The sequence below is a fragment of the Trachypithecus francoisi genome, unplaced genomic scaffold (assembly GCF_009764315.1).
Source record: "Trachypithecus francoisi isolate TF-2019V2 unplaced genomic scaffold, Tfra_2.0 Lachesis_group9, whole genome shotgun sequence".
Taxonomy (NCBI): domain Eukaryota; kingdom Metazoa; phylum Chordata; class Mammalia; order Primates; family Cercopithecidae; genus Trachypithecus; species Trachypithecus francoisi.
In genome coordinates this window covers 40,842,607-40,859,426 of record NW_022681474.1, presented here as the reverse complement: position 1 = coordinate 40,859,426, position 16,820 = coordinate 40,842,607, and the positions used below count along the sequence as shown (strand labels likewise).

The 16,820-nt window shown below is 40.2% G+C and overlaps 1 protein-coding gene across 3 annotated transcripts in view; it reads right to left on the bottom strand.

Annotated features, from left to right (window-relative positions):
- Positions 1-8,349: 8,349 nt before the first annotated feature.
- The window catches only part of LRMDA (leucine rich melanocyte differentiation associated), a 1,134,568-nt gene continuing 1,126,097 nt past the window's right edge, over positions 8,350-16,820 (bottom strand). For 2 of the 3 annotated variants that reach the window (XM_033209745.1, XM_033209746.1), the window contains exon 6: positions 8,353-8,516. In XM_033209745.1, the coding sequence (XP_033065636.1) occupies positions 8,403-8,516 (114 nt within the window). In that variant the 3' untranslated portion in view covers positions 8,353-8,402. Of the gene's footprint in view, positions 8,517-16,820 lie in introns of all 3 variants that reach the window. The other variant, XM_033209743.1, reaches the window with a different exon arrangement.

Genomic DNA, 16,820 nt, shown 5'->3' with positions numbered 1-16,820 from the left:
TCGGAAAAATGTGCAGCTTTACAAATAAGGGATGCCTGTCATAGAGATATTGCAGTGATAGAGAGTATCAACTCTGGGCCCAGACAGCCTGAGGTAAGATCCGGCTTTCACATCCACTCCTGTGTGTACTCAGCCCATGGTACTGAGTGTTTCAAGGCCTTAGTTTTCTTATCTTTAAAATGGAGATAATAATAGCACTTATTTGATGAAACTGTGGGATAAGTAAATTAGTTAATGCCTGTAATGAGTTTATAATAGCATTTGCATACAATTATCATTACTTAATTAGACTAATAAATTCTATTCCCACAGAGCAGGAAAGAAAAACTTCATTATTTTACAATCACCAATCGGAAGTTTTGAGAAAGTCTGGATGCTAAGTTACCAACTTAAAATGAGTTAGTTCTATTCATATCTTGAGATAAAACCATAATTTAATAATGCTTAAGAAGAGTTTATTTTATAAATAATATTATGCTTCCTTTAGATTTCTCCTTAAATCTTGCTTTGTGTATATCTTATCAGTAAAATGGTGTATAAGAGTTATAATAAAGAGTTTACACATTTGATTAATTTTTAATTGAGTGAAAAGAGCTTCTGCTTCTACAAATATAATCTCTGATCTGTATTACTTATAGTGTCCACAACCAATTCCTGCTGGTTGCATGGGAAATAATTGGAAAAGCACCCCTGTAAAGCTTACGCTGCATCTCAAATCCATCCAATGTCATGTTGCATATCATCTAGTCATTCTGCTTCTTGACATTCATTTTCTTTCCTGTTTCAATCTTAACCCATTTTCATTGTCTCATGCTTCCTCATTGTATATTGTTCTGGAATGGAATGAAGTATTTATTTGCCTGATTTAGGTTAAAGAAAGGAGTAGAAAACTTTCCAATGAAAACTCATCTGATAAAAGAGACTCATCCTGCTCAATATGCAACAATATGTTTGTAAACAAAGCCTAATAGACCTCTGCAAGTTAGAACCATTGTTTCATTCATTCATAAAACGATTATTTATTGAGGGCCTGCTATAGGCCAAGGCACCCCTTTGTTTGAATAATAAATGAAAAAGCAAATAAATATCTAATATGTGAGGCAGTGGTAAGTGCAACAGAGGAAAATAAAGCAAGATAAGTAGAGTGTGATGAGTGGGTGGGTGGTCCAAGAAGGCCTCTCTAGTGAGGTTGCATTTGAGCAAAAACCTGAATGAACTGAAGTGGCACTTCATGGGGTTGTCTAGGGGAAGAACATTACAGTCAGAGGGAACAGCAAGGGCAAAGTCCCAGAGCCACAATGTGCTCCTTGTAGTCTAGTGTGACTGGAGTGGAGAGCAGTGAGGGGTGGTGTGGGCATTTATTTCTGTTTCACTCTCACAGCTATTGGGTCACTGATTTCCTGATTTCTCTAAAACCGATTATGTAGGACCACATAGGGTCTTGAAAGGACGAAAGGACTCTAACTTTTACTCCAAGTGAGATGGGAAGCCACTGATGGGAAATGGGTAGTAGAACCACAGGATGTCACTGAGCATTTTTAGGGGATCACACTGACTTTCCCATAAAGAATAGGCTGTACAAAGGTAAGAGCAGAATCAGGAGACTTAGTAGGGAGGTGGATGTAATCAATAATCCAGGTTAAGAAATGTTGGTGTCTTGGGTCAAGACGGTAACTGCAGATACGGTTGGATTATGGCTACATTTGGAATTAACTTCCCACCATCATTTCTGGTGCCTTAATTCATGTAGTTCTTTAGTGCAATTTCTAACTTAATACCTATCTCAGCATATAATAATTTTTGTGTATATATTAGTCTACTCCAGACAGAAATTTGTCAAAAAGCAGGGTATCCTCTTATTATCCCCTTGTATTTGTAACTTTCTAGCATACTAAGGGTACCCAATGAATATCTGTGAAGTGAGTACATGGATATGCATCCTTACAGATACAAATTAGCATCGTTTTTTAAAAAGCTTCAAAACCTACTAAGGGGACCATGTAAACCATGTAAACCAAGAATTACTTGGAAAATATTTCTAAAGAAGTGACCCAACAGTATGGTGGGAGCAGATCAGAAATAATGGAAAATATTAGAGTTTTTAAATATTTATAGCCAATTTGTATTCTTAAGAGTATTTCATATATTTATATTACTGATCTGCATGAAGTAAATGGATGCTTCCAGTAGCATGTACTTCTACAACTAGTAGTTTCTTGACCAACACATTTTAGTAAAATGACAGTTTTAGTGCTTGTTTTAATGATGATATTGCAAAATAATTATAGTAACCATTATTTATGTGTTTATGAGTATGTGCATTTGTGTATCATGAATGAACCAGAGGAAAGAAGCCCATAATACTGTCCACTAAAGTGCTCCATAGGCCAAACTAGCCAAAATGGAGTTGTAAATTCCATTTTCATATTTGATAAGCCAGTACCCTATATCTATATTATATATGCAAAAATTTATAAAATAAATCTGCAAGATATATCTAATAAATTAGAGTTGAGATGCTAATTTTTTCAGCTAAATGTAATTTTCCAAGCAATGGTTAAACCTAACTTATCAAAATAGCTACACCACAAAATATGACCCTTTTCTAGTGATAGTAACTTTCATTATCATCATTTATTCTAGATCTTTCAGGAATGTGTTGACCATTAAGTCCAAGTATTTTTATACTCTGCTGTGATCCTTTGAAAATGGATCATTCTGAGTGAGCACACCAAATAAAGTTTTTTAAAACAGGAGGGGAGGTAAGTGTTCTAACTGGAGGCATTTGGACATTTATTGTGCTTGAGAATGTAGCCAATGTGGCTACAGAATGTGAATGTTATGCTATAGTCCTGTAGAAAAAGGAATTATTCGGGGGAAGACAACCTTTGTACGCAAATAAGGAAATATGGCTATTGTATATGAATGTAAAAATATAGGGGAATATGGATAGTCTATAAATGAAACCTGGTTTTATATAGTAACTTTTAGAGATAACTCATGTAACCTATTTTTCTTTGAGCATCAACGATCTCTCTTAATTAAAACAAAATTGCTCTAAGTTACTCTTTGAACAATGATCCTGTGTTTAAAAGGCCAAGAAGGGGAAAAACAAAAACGTCACGACACTGTCGCACCAGGGCTTCAGCACTTTATGACTGACATCATAAAATGTAGATCAGCAATTCATATGAAAGGAGGACACAAAGTAGACATTAATTAATAGGCTATGAAATAGATGCATTTTTCTATGTAACATGGTAACAGGATAATTGCTGACCTATTTTGGAGTCCATGCAAAACTTAGAGAATTTATGTCAGTAATAGGAATTCTCTAGTTAGATCCTAAACTCTTTCATACACATTCTCTCTCTCTCTCTAATAACCCAAGTAATTAGTTAAAAATTTTAGAAGACTTTGTAGCTGTCATTGTTATTGTTCTAATTAAGCTATATTTTGCCCCCAAAAGCTGTTTCTATCATAAGCACAACCTGAAAAACTGAATGTGGGGTAGAAGTCAGAGTACATTTTTTCATGAAAGATTACTTTAAATAGTAATAACATAAAAATTAAAACACCATACTCTACCTGGGTGTTCAATTTTATTTGTATCTTGCTTCAAGGGAAATTTCTTTTATAGTAGCACTTAATTATTATGATTTAGACTATGATTTATGAAATTGAGCTTTTGTGAATAAATAATATACATTAATTCTTACCTATTTTGATACTCTGTAACTAGAAGAGTCTAAATATTGTGATTAAGCCCACTGGCAGGACTTTTTCCCTCTCATCACAAACACCTCAATTGGAAAGTTCACATCTAAAGGAAATTATCCCAGAGGTTTTAAAATTCATTCCTATTTATAACATTGACAGAACTATTACAATACAAAGAAGGAAAAGTTGATTTAAAGTAAATTGATGTGACAAAACATAAACATTATTTCTAGGATATTCTGCATATTAATCCATGTAATCCACTTGAACTAAGATGTTATTCACAGTTTCGATGAGCTAAGTTCTTCTTCGCTGTCTGCATGCCAATAACAGTTAAATCCTATTGCCAGCATCTTTTGCACCATATACAGGCACTTGTCTTTTTCTTTAAATATATTTGTTTTTTTGTGTTATCTTGTCAAGGTGTCCATCTACCTCTGAACTTGATGAATATATGAAGACTTCCCATGACCATACAACTATTTTCTTTTTCATATGACTGCCCAGATCATAAGTTTACCTTGTATTTTTTAGCCAGTCCAGAGCTGAGGCACTTGCCTTAGGATGCTGAGTTTGTAGAATATTAGGTACCAGCCACAGTCATCTCTGTCCATATGCAGCTGCCATGCATGTGATCATTTGTTCCCACAGTGCTCCATGAGCCATCTTTTCCATACTGTTTCATTGTGTTGGGCAGAAAAACTTGTAAAACATTCAATGCGTGGACACTCATTTATATGAAAGATGATTACATTTTGAGGATAAAATATCCCTAAACATCACCGTAGTGCTGAATATCAGCAAACCTTTTAACTGGCAGAAAACTATCCTTTCCCTTTCCTTCTCAATTTACTCCTATCCATGAAGATGCCACATTTTAATTCTGCTGCATTCTGTCTCTTGGCATAATCCTATTTATTGCCATTTATATCATTCCTACTGTAGCAACTCTCCACCAAACATATTCCATACTTATAATTTCCCCTACTGTTTCTTAGCAAAACTCCCTTGTCCCAGGTTGTTTGTTCTCTGGGCCACATTCCAAGATACTCTAGAAGAATTAGCATGTGTTTATATGATAATATGCACAAATAACACAATTTATGACCTATCCCAACCACAAAGTGACAAATTAACACTTAGCATTATAATTACCCAAAGGATGGGAACTGCCAATGCTGGGAAATTTCAGGTAAACTTGTAGGAAGATAATACTTTGAACAGTGGTTGTGCCTTTCAATGTTCTTCAGGTCATTTGAGTGGTTGCAGATGCATTAGAAGTTACACACAACACTGTACCACAAGCCGATGGTCCAGTTGTCATATAAACAGGTAATCAACATTCTTTGTGCTTCTCTGGTCTCATTTTCCTTTCCAGGTCTTACTCACAACAGTCAGTTTCCTCATGGTATTTGAACAAGTTACAAAGAATTGAGTAGTGGTAGCACCCTTCTTCAGAGAGGGTTTCTTCCTGGAAACAGAACTGGAAGAAGCAGATGGTCAAAGGTCACACTGGATCAGCTACAATGATGGACACCAGAGAAGAGTCTCAATGGGTACTGTTGTGTCCATGCTGGGCACTATCTGTGTTGCAGCCACACAGACCTGATTTAGGCTGCCTTTGCCAGTAGCAAGTACTAAACACCATTATTGTTTTGATGAAAAGGGCCCTGTGGATTGTTTTTGGTCTGCATGTTAACAAAGAAAAGAAAGACAGCCAGGTTATTTCTTGAAAACAGCAAGAAAGACAGTTTTCCCTTGAAAATGTGCAAGACACGTCTCTGCTGGAAACACACTCATGCACACACACACACCCACACAAATGAAAAAATCCTTTCATCCAGAATCTGTGGTTTGCTTTCTTTTATTCCTTAGTATACATGAGTATGTGAAAACACACAACACTCAGACATGCAGCCTGATCAAGTGATAATCTCTTATAATGTGCTTCTATTTAAAGCAACAAACAGATGGAGGGTTTATGAGCAAGGCTGGTAAAAGTAAAAGCAAATGATTGCAATAGTTGTACTTTTAATAGGATTCCCCACAATCCAAGACATTATTCCCTAAGGAACAAATTGTTCTTTAAAATTATGTTACTTAGGAAAGAGACAGTCGTCCTGACATTGCTGAGGCAACAGAGAGTTACAGGACAGCCTTGTATTGCCGAGGTCTCTCCACTCAGGTCAGCGTCCTAGGGGAGGGAAGACAGGGATGTCAGGCACCACAATCCCCAAAGAACAAGCTCAGTGGAATAGGATAAAAGGAAGAAAGACCAAAGGGTAAAGGAGGTACAAAACATGTCTGGGCCCTGATTGAATTTATTACTTTCTACTTCTCGACTTTGAAAAATAAGGCTTGGGAAATTTCTACAGATTTAAGATAAACATGCAACATGGCTTCTACCTCTGCCAATTCAGACCAAAATCTAGCTCTAGCCCAGTGAAATCTGGTTAACACACAGTAGAACTGTGAGCAACCCAGCACTTCATTATCATTATCCCTCCCTAAGAGAAACAAAGCTCACTACAATTCTATCAATAAGATGAATATACCTTAGTGATGACCTTTAGGTAATTTATAATTAAAGCTAATCTTAATTAAAGTTATTACACCATTCTGGAAGAAAATAAACAACCCAAAGAGAGGGAAACAATGTGGTCAATAACTCACTCCAAAAATATGTTTTGCCTCCAAAGCTCACATTGAGGGAGACATTCCTGCGCACGATACAAATGGTTCTGACATTAAAAAAAGTAAACAAGTAAGAAAAATAAAGATGGAAAAATTCTGTGGTCAGTTCACAAGTGCTTTTTTATTGTTTGAGGCAGGGTTAAAGCCTTTTATAAAGACAAGGATATATGTGCGGCTAGATTGGATATGACATCGGACTCGTCTAGCTGCCGTTGCACAGAACTCTGGCTGCCCATGTTATGCCAGGGAGAAAGCATGTGTTGATGCTTCTAAACAACAACCCAGGGTGGGACCAAATGCAGATAATGCAAAGCATTTTTCCAGTGCTGTTTTGTAGATCAAACAGAGAAAAGGTACTCAACTCCAGTTACTAATGGATTTGAGAGATAAAGGCAAACATTCAACATTCTCCAATTATTCATGGTTTTGAGGATTTTAATGTTAACTTGTCTAAAGAACTGATTAACAAAGGTTGTGTAATCTCTAACAGGGACTCCTGCCAGCCTCAATACATATGATTCAAGGCCTGTGTTGACTCAGTGGGCCAGAGGCTATGTAAACGGGCTAGAGATGAGAAAGTAGGTTCTCCTTGGGCAGCTTGGGGATTCTGAGTCCCCGTAGTTTTACAATAGCAGCTCCTAGTCCCCAGTATCTATAACTTGGAGGGATTCTCTTTCAGGTTTTGCTGTCATCCAACTGACCTAATACTGGGAGGACAATGAACACTTGGTCGAAATAGAAGAAGCAGAAAAATAAACACTATTGTGTCAAGAACAATCAGCCTTTTGAATATCTTCTAGAGTGATCTGACTGGTGCACCAGCAAGTTAGATAAACTTAGAGTCACCCAACTAGCAATGATCACACTTATGTTCCTTGTGACATTAGTGCTAGGGCACAGCCAAGCATACAGGAAGCACCGTCTCACAACCTATGGATTTGATTTCTGAGAAGTCGTGACAAGTGCGAAATCCAAAAGGTTTGTGCCTTCTATAAAAACTCTTTGGTCTGGTGGGTGTTTTTGACAGTCTTAATTTTGTTTCTTAACCTCCCGACCCATCACTCTATTTTTCATCACCTCACTACCTTTAAATAGCACCCAAAGGAGCAAGCCAGCCCCACACACAAGTATGGCCCCAGGCATCACTGGAAGTGTGTACAGTAAAAAATAAATTAATGAATAAGAGTCCCTGGTGCAAACAAACCCTCGTGCTCAGAAAGATGTCGTACTGCCTTACACTGCATCATATTCAGTGCAAGAAGTGGATTTAGAGTTGAATGAAACAAGATAAAAGTCCATGCTTTTGTAGTCAGGGATTTAGGGAAAGCTATTTACTCCAATAAAGGGATTGTAGCAACATGAAGCCAGCCATAAATGTATGACCTGGCTGGGAAGTTATACCTTGTTCTCCGAAAAACTGCAAACCGAAATGCATCACCTGTCATAAAAATGATGCTAAAGGAATGTGGAGGGGAAGAGACGGGAGCTATGTATATGCAGAATACAGGAGGTGAAGATTTAAAGGGAGTGAGGGAGAGTGGCCTTCCCCTAAACTGTGACTTTTTCACTAAAAATAAGCCCGCGGCACGATGATATCAGAGGGATTTCAACTCAATAGGTGAGCGGAAGACAGTCTTTCTCACTTGACTGCAGCCACTGAGCATGCCCAGGGAGGCCCCAGGTGCGACCTCTGCTCCCCTGTGAGCAGTGGCAGGACCAGGCAATCTATCATGGTGCTCATGCTGTCAGCTCTGTTGCTTCGCCACTGCTGTCTGTCACCCTGGTGGATGAGACCTGCTTAAGGGCAATCATGTCAATCTCTATGTGACCACTCAGTCTAAGGCAGAAGGATCATCTTGACAGGCCTGGCAAAGTCAGCAGAAGGTACCAAAAGCTGAAGTCATAGCTTTTCCCAAAGAGAGGCAACATGGGCTATTGTTTTTTCTTTAGCGTTGTCTTTATTTTTGATTTCCCTTTTGATTTTATTTTCATGAAATGGGTGAAGGTATACAGAACTTGGTTTCAGAGCTGGTCATCTCGGATAAACCTGTTGCCCTCCGAGTTTTTCCCGTAGTAAATGTAGCGACACTTCCCCAGGACACCTGCGAATAAAAAGACACACATCATTACAGGTGGCACAATTAGCATAGCAGGGAAACCACAGGTGCTGAAAAACAGACATGCAAGACAATCACAGATCCAACGGGCAGCAGAAAGTGGATGAAGCCCCAGAAAGGAAGAACTCTATCTTTTTGTCCTCACAGACAAGGAGGTTCTGTTGACCTCAGAGTTGACATTGAAATAAAATGTCACTACAAATACAGGTTCCTAGGAATATCGCTTTCTGCATGACTTCTCTTCCACATGTTAGGCACTTCTCTAATTTGGCCAATTACTCCCCAGAATATAGCCTCTCCTCACTCCAGTTTCCCTTAGTAGAGTTTCTAAGAATGGAAAATTAAGAGTTCTAAAGATGAACCCAGCCCAAGCAAAAGACATAGAACAATCTTCCCAGAATGTGACTATTTTGATACCCTTTATCATGAAGCAATATTGTTAACTTCTAGAGAGAATATTCCAAATCCTGGCAGGCACCAGGCATTGAGCACATATGGGGTGATTAAGGAAGAGAGGCGGTGTTGACAAAATACCACATGGACGGCCGGGCGCGGTGGCTCACGCCTGTAATCCCCGCACTTTGGGAGGCCGAGGCGGGTGGATCCCAAGGTCAGGAGATCGAGACCCCATGGTTAACACGATGAAACCCCTTCTCTACTAAAAATACAAAAAAAAAAAAAAAAATTAGCCAGGTGTGGTGGCGGGTGCCTGTAGTCCCAGCTACTTGGGAGGCTGAGGCAGGAGAATGGTGTGAATCTGGGAGGCGGAGCTTGCAGTGAGCCAAGATTGCACGACTGCACTCCAGCCTGGGTGACAGAGCGAGATGCCCTCAAAACAAAAACAAACAAACAAACAAACCAAAAAACTCCCCATGGACAGGAACAAGAGCCTCCAACATTAAATGGCTTCTTACAGGCATCCTGAACTCTCTTTCTCCGGTCAGAAAGCATTTGATTTCCATTTTCAGTTTTACTTTAAGTAACTCTGTGGCTCCACATAAGGCTCGCCTCTCATTCAAGGAGATTGTAGGAGACTTAACAATGAAAAATGGCCCTACAGTAGGGTTGAACTTTTTTAGACAACTCATTATTTATTCTAAATACCCATAAGAAATCACCTCCATAGTTATTATGAAAGCTCTGTAGGATTATCAAGGAAAAATCTGTTTTATTTTCACCATCTGCGTTTTTATTTTCTTCTATTTTTAGAAAAATCTATTTTAAATTCAGTTAGACAGAGTAGTCTTAGAAGTAATTGGACTTGAGTCTCTGAACTAACTGTACACAACTTGAAAAAAACAAAGAAAGGAAATGTCCATAAGACATTCATTCAAGAGCCACAAATCTGCCTGTGAAAATAGCAACATAGGGACATGATTATTTTTATTTCCATCAGTGTAACAGTGTGAAACCAACAAGCCCATTATTTTTTTTAATTTGTGATAAATTAGCACTTGAAATTAACCAGGTTCTTCATATCAGAAGTTCCAAGTAGTAAATATTTTTGCAACTGTAAAAGAGATGTTTCTCCACCACAAAACTTCAAACCTTATTCTTACATAAGGATCAAAATGACTTTTAGAAACTTTTAAGGACAAAGCAGATACTCCCTGGTTTGGATGGCTTGGAAGAAAGCTAGAAACTGCTGGGGTCAAAGAGTCTCTCAGCGTTGGCAATGGAGAGAGGGTGACATTGTTCCATGGCCTCAAAGCTGGCCTTGGGCTCACTCTCATTAGTTTTATTTCCTGCCATGTTCCCATGAGCAAGTTTACTGTGGATCATTCTTCCTCCTTGCTCATGCTTTCTCCTTGGCCCCCAATCCCCAATTTCTGGTTTTCAGTATTGGTCTGGTGCCTGGAAACTGAGCTTGGATGTAACCTCACTGAGACCCTTCTCGGGACCTAAATTATTCTTTTAGTTGTTGGCATTGAGCTGTTTCCTTTATTGTGCTGAATTATGTAGCCACCAGCATCGTATTAATATTGTCACCCATGCCAGGATCCTGCGGGTCTGTGGGGTTTTCTGGTCAGGCTCTGCTCCAGGAATAGCATCCACTACAGGCCTGGGTGGGAGTGCCTCGGTTCTGCCAGGTATACACAGTGGGCTTCCTTAAACATAGTTGATTCAAATAAACCCTGAAGAATGTGGAAGGATGGGGCCAAAGGATGCTAATTTCTTTCTACAGCACTAGGATAACATGAATTTTAATAAAAAGGAACGGATAGGTCTGTTGGATGTCATAAAGAACACAATCTTTCTCTTAAGCAAAAGGATGAAAGGCAGACACACACACACACGCCACACACACACCACACACACACACACACACACACCACCCACCATGAGTGCCCTATCTCCAGTAAACTCTCCAGTACATTCAAGGATTCAACTGCTTTTTTTCTTCCCTTTCTCCAGGGTAAACTTCACCTCCAGAGCTCACCTAGATGCAACTTGGACGGCAAGTGCCACCCTAGAAACAGGCTGGATGCTCCTGGAACGTGGGCTGTGATGTGTTCTGTGCCACATTCCCGAGCCTTCTTTCTGGCTGGCATTGATAAAAGCCCTTTTTAAGGCCTACCCTTTTTTCTTCGGGCCTGGAAGTAAGAATGTTTATAGACATCCTGGTGAGAGAAGGCTGTTTGATGAATGCAGGAGACTGCGGCTAGGTGTCAGTGCTTGGAAAATGAGGCAAGGACATGAGGTATTAATATTGTCAATGATCTCTTGACAGGAAAACAGATACCACATTCACTGTCAGATTTAAACAGACATCAAGTGCATTAACGACAAAAGGGCAGACTTCAAACAAAGGGGCTGTGTGGTGAAGAGCAGAGCTAGTCTCTGTGCTGGAAACAGCCTGATCTGAAAAGACACCGTCAGGGTTGTAGACAGGCCGAGGATTGTGTGCGGTGACAGAAAACAGAGATGCTGACAGATACCAGCGCCATATTATGCCAAGGATATTCTAACGCTGTCTGCCGCTCTAACGAAAGCTGACATCACTCCCCATCACTCGGGGTCTTCTCTGCCTGCCCCTGCAGAACATCTCTCCCCAGACATCATTACAAAACTCACTGCGGCTGCGAAGGTCCTGGCAGTTCTGTTCTGCTAGAGCGGTGGGGACAAGGGGCCTAAGGATAACCTCAGTCAATCTAAATTTGGAATTTGCAGGAGGAGCACGCCCGACCTCACTGATATCTTGGCTACTTGTGATCAGAAGGCCATTGTGTGAGGAGCTGTCACCTTGAATAAACTCCCGGAAAGGACGGTACTCAGTTTGTGGGCTGCTCCAGGAAGGCGTGGGGATGGCCTGGCAGTTGAAAATGAGATCCAGCTGCCGGAACTCGCCTGGGGAGAAAGGTGCTCTGGCTAGTGATGGTAAGAATCCGCTGAAATTGTCAAACCCAAACTATCTCCAGTGGCTGAAATTAAGCGAGCATTGCCTCTGTGCATCTCCTCCCGGAGCTCAGAGTCGGGATGTGATTACCCCCAATATGTGACTTTTGTGTTCAAAAATAAATAAATAAAATTAGCCAGGAAAAGCAAACATGCACAGAACAGCACAGTCCCATGTGTGGCCACAGGCCTTTATTTATCAAGAAGCTTATTTGTAAAATATGAGGCTCTGCTGGTAAATTAAGTGAGGGGGCATTGTGTTTCTCTCTCCCTCGTCCACCCCACGGCCCTTCTTCTCCCACCATGGCAACTGCCATAAACTGTGAAAATTACAGAGGGAACAGTTTGCTTGCAAAGAACATTTTGATGGGGAGGCACTCCAAGGCTGGAATTTGGGAACCCGCTGGTTTGTGACTCAAGTAGGCAATGGTTTCTCTGAACATCTGCAACGTATTCATTTGTTTGTATCTCCTCAAACTACAACGTCTTGGGACTGGAGGGGGAACAACGCATTTAATGGCGTATGCAGTGTTTTTAATTAAAAGATCTGGCTTTGGCCATATTAAGAAAAACAGGCTTGCCCTGTGTCAGGCTGACGTGCAGCTGTCTGTGTGGGGTTTCTTTTCGAGAGACCCTGAAAAATGATAGGGCACTGTCCCCCGGGGGATTCTTTTCTTGCCAAATGAGACTCCTAATTTTTCTTAAGTAGCCAGCTTTCCCATCATCATAAGCTGTTAAAGCTATAATTATGAAAAAAAATTATCAGGAAGAATCTGTTTTAAAGAGGCCCTTTATCTTTTCCATGTTTTCCCCCTCTGGAATGGATGTCCTAATTATGCAGATTAAGTTATAACCTTGGGGCTGCCTGAGTGGGTGGGAATCAGCCTCCTTTCTTGGATGTAAGGCTGGGACTGCAGGGTCAGTACCAGAGATTTTGCTGGGGGAGGCCCTGAGAGTCCAGTCCAGGGAAGGGAATTCTTGCACATCCTTTCATTTCATCCAGCATCCTGGACTCCCTGATTCCTGGACGGCCTCACAATACCAGCTGCAGTTCAATAGTCTATTTAGTAAGGCGAAGTGGGGAAAGACCTGCATTTAGATCCAGTCCTGCCCTAACAGTCACGTGACCATGTACATGTCCCTTTCTCTCACTGGGCTGGTTTCCCCATTTGTAAAACAAGGGCAAGGGGCCAGATAATCTCAGAGGTTCATTTTAGCTCTGAAATAGGTGATTTGGCATTTTCCAATGTTTTCCTCATGAAGATGAGAACACCAGGTCCAACACTGCCTGATGCAGGAGACAAATTCAACAGGTTAGTCAATAAAAAAATTGATTCAGACTAAGTCAGCCCTTGAAACTCATCCAGCCTGTATCCCCACAGCATAACCTGGATAGAAGGGGGCCTCTGGAGGACCCCAAAATCCCTGAGGAAAGGGTTTTCATTAACTTTCCTGCAACCTGTATTTCATACTCACAGCTAGAAGTGCTGACCACTAACTAGGCTGTGTCCCACTGGCTTTGGCATAAGCCCAAGACTCATAACTCCGTATTCAACAGAACTACAGCCTAGCCATCAAAGCAAGTGGTCTGTTATTAATATTTTAGTGGTGAAAAAAAAAGAATCTGCATGTAAATTACAAAAATGTATTTGATACTAGAGTGTAGGTTGAACCAATACATTTATATTTGTAAAACAGAATAATTATCACTGTTGTTAGTTTTGGTAGTCATCACTTTAGGGATCGTTATTTTAAATGCTATTTCACATGAGTTTATAAATGTAGCTATGGAATCACAAACATATCTCAATCCCATTGTGATACAAGGAGGTTATAATTAGCACTAGGATGGAGACAGGGGATGAACGGTTCCCCCATAGAACTCCTGTTCTGTAATCTATATGAGAAAGGAAGGAACTAGATACCTCATGACCCCTGCAAAAGGTGATAACAATGATGTGAAGAGGTGGATGGGCCCAGTGACAGAGAGGAAAAGGTGATCAGGAGCATCCTGGTCCACTGAAGAAGGCTCTAGAACAATGTTTCCATGGGACTCTATACATGTCCATAAATGTGTCATCCCCTACAATATTCTCCCTCCTCCCCAATTTCTAACACCCGGTACCTAAAACCATACAGAAGCATCTTATTGACCATGGAGCTACGTCCCAATAAACCTATTGTAAGTTGAAATTATTGTAAATCAAAAATTCATCATTACTTGAAACTATCTGAAGTTGTAAGCCCTTCGACTTACAATGGGGTTACAGCTTCTATCAAATGTGTACGACTTTGTAAAATTAAACAATTATAGGTTGAACCTTTGTAAGTTGGAGAGCATCTACACTTGGTACAGAGGAGATGTTCAATAAATATTTGTTGAATAAATGAATACCATTAAAATAATCATGTACATAAAATTTACACAGAATCTACAAAGTAAGGAATATCAATTGCTGGACACTTATCTTTTAACCTCTGGCATGACTTCAGACATTTGAAACACTCTGAAAATATATACAGATTAAATATTTGCCTCATTGAACAAGAAAGAGTAACAGGAGGCAATGGCCTCAGTTCCTAAATCCTGGTGTTGTTTTTACCCCAAACACTTTCTCCCACAAAAACAAAGCAATCACAACATCTAGTTGAAAAGAGAGAAGTACAGTGAACATTATCATCTGGCCTAAAGAGCTGTAAACATCACACACTGGGAAGGGACATTCCCCAGAAAGCACATTCCTCAGTCTTTGTTAAGTGCGGCCATGAATGCGCGGGGAACTGGAAAGGAATAAACACCCATGTTTTATGATCTTGAGAAGTAGCTGGAGCAATACCCTGAGGTCAGCCCATGTGATGTGCTATCAGCTCTGCTGTGGCTATCACACAGGATTTAGCGGAGCCTGCGAAATGACAGGCTCCTAGCACAACATCCTACTTCAGTGTAAGCTACTTAAATACTAAGACAAAATAAAGAAGAGAGACTTTAAAAGGTATTAGGGGAAGGGATTGTGTGGGAGCAGTTTTTGAGGAAGGAGGACAAAGACCTTTCTCTCCACCCAGTATATTTTCCCTTCATCTGCAGCACATCTGAGATGCCTCAGGTCGGAGATGAAATAAAGAAAGGCTCTCCACCTTACCCAGGGGAGGGTAGAGAAAGCAAAAAAAAGTGTGAGACTTGCTTCCCAACCTAGCTGAGCATGACTTAAGGCAAGTGTCTCGGTTTATCATCTGCATCTTGGGTGGGAATGGGGTACTGCATTACAACAGTGCATGCCAACCCCCAAACCTCTGTTAGGGCTCTTGCACCATAGGTTGGGGGGGTACTGCACACTGTCCTTTGCTAAATACTGCAGTGACCACTTCAAACCATGCTTCCTGCTTCACCTTCATTGTACAAAAACAACCCCACAAGGGGTATTCCTACCCTACTACACTGACCCTGATATCTTGTATTGGTAGACATTTGAATTCTCCAACTTTGACTCCAGGGATGCTTTGACTTCAGGTTTATAAATACAAACATGTAAACTAGCCTGATAATTTTCCTTTGAGAAAGCATTAATTATTCACAGCAAACTCCATTTAGCCAATTTAATTCCTTGATCAATTTTTAAGTACAAAAAACATTTCTATTTTTAACATTTTCATTTCTATTTTATTGAATTTATCTTCAATGGGATCAATCCTTTATCACGTAATTTTTACAGTAAGGTTAAATTCCTCAATCAGCTTTGGCCAAATATTAAATTGTGCTGATTACATCTTCTAAATCTCTTTTAGAGTCATTTATTTTTACAAAGTCCCATTTCCTTGAGTAAAATATTGCAGATCTAAATTGTGACAAGAAGACTTGAGTCTGCTGTTAAACTTTAGTCAACAAATTTTATTGTGTGTAGTTTTAGCTCATTTCAATTTTATTTTGTTTTCATTATTTCTATCAAGGCTAATTCCTCCCCATGTATTTGTGTGGTTTTCAATATATCAAGAAGATATAAATCTTTGGTCCATTTTTCATTCATCATAAATTATATTATGTGCAGGATTAGTTGCTGTCATTTTTTTCCCAGGTTGATTATTTCTGCCAGCACTGTTATCATAAAGTAGAGTAAACATTAGTTTTTATTCATTTCTCAGCACAAAGAGTATGAAGGAGAAAGGTGAATACCGAGTGCATGATAGGGTCCAAACTGTGGGGTTCTGATATGTTGTCTTCTACCAAATGCCAGACAAAATATTAGAGTATGGAGCAACGATTCAAAGGTTAGGATGCACCATACCTGGAAAGAAAGCTAACAAAAAGGCCAGGCAACCTATCCTTTTGACAAGAGGGTATTTGACTCCAATGCTCAGACCCATCCAGTGTGGCTTTCCACTGGGAAAGGACAGATTACACAGCCTGCTCAGACAAATGCTGGGCCTCGTCAAGTCTCACTCACGTGTTTGTAGCGAAGGAAAAACAGGAGAAGGAAGTCGGTCAGCAGGGAAGGGATATTTGCAAAATTTGTCATGAAGGGGTTCAGCAGGTGAGGCTGTGGGGCTAGCCTCCCAGACCAGGGAGGCTACACACGCAGTCACAGAGCGGGCAGGCTTATTGTCGTGTGACAAACCAGAGCCTCTAGAAAACACACCCTGGGCTCCCAGGGCAGCTGAAACAAGGCTTGTCATCTTAGAAGAAGAAGGGAAGGTGGGGAAGGAAAGAGAGGAGAAAAAAATGCAGGACAAGTTCTTCATATAGTCTGTCATATAATCTGTCAGTGGAAAATGGAAAAGCTGGCCCAAGTCTGAGAAATAACTGCATCTTTGAGCAGATCCTTGGTGACATTCTCTACTGTCCCATCTTGGGTCCTGGACCCCACACTCAGGTTACAGGCGCCGTGGCTCTATCCAGAC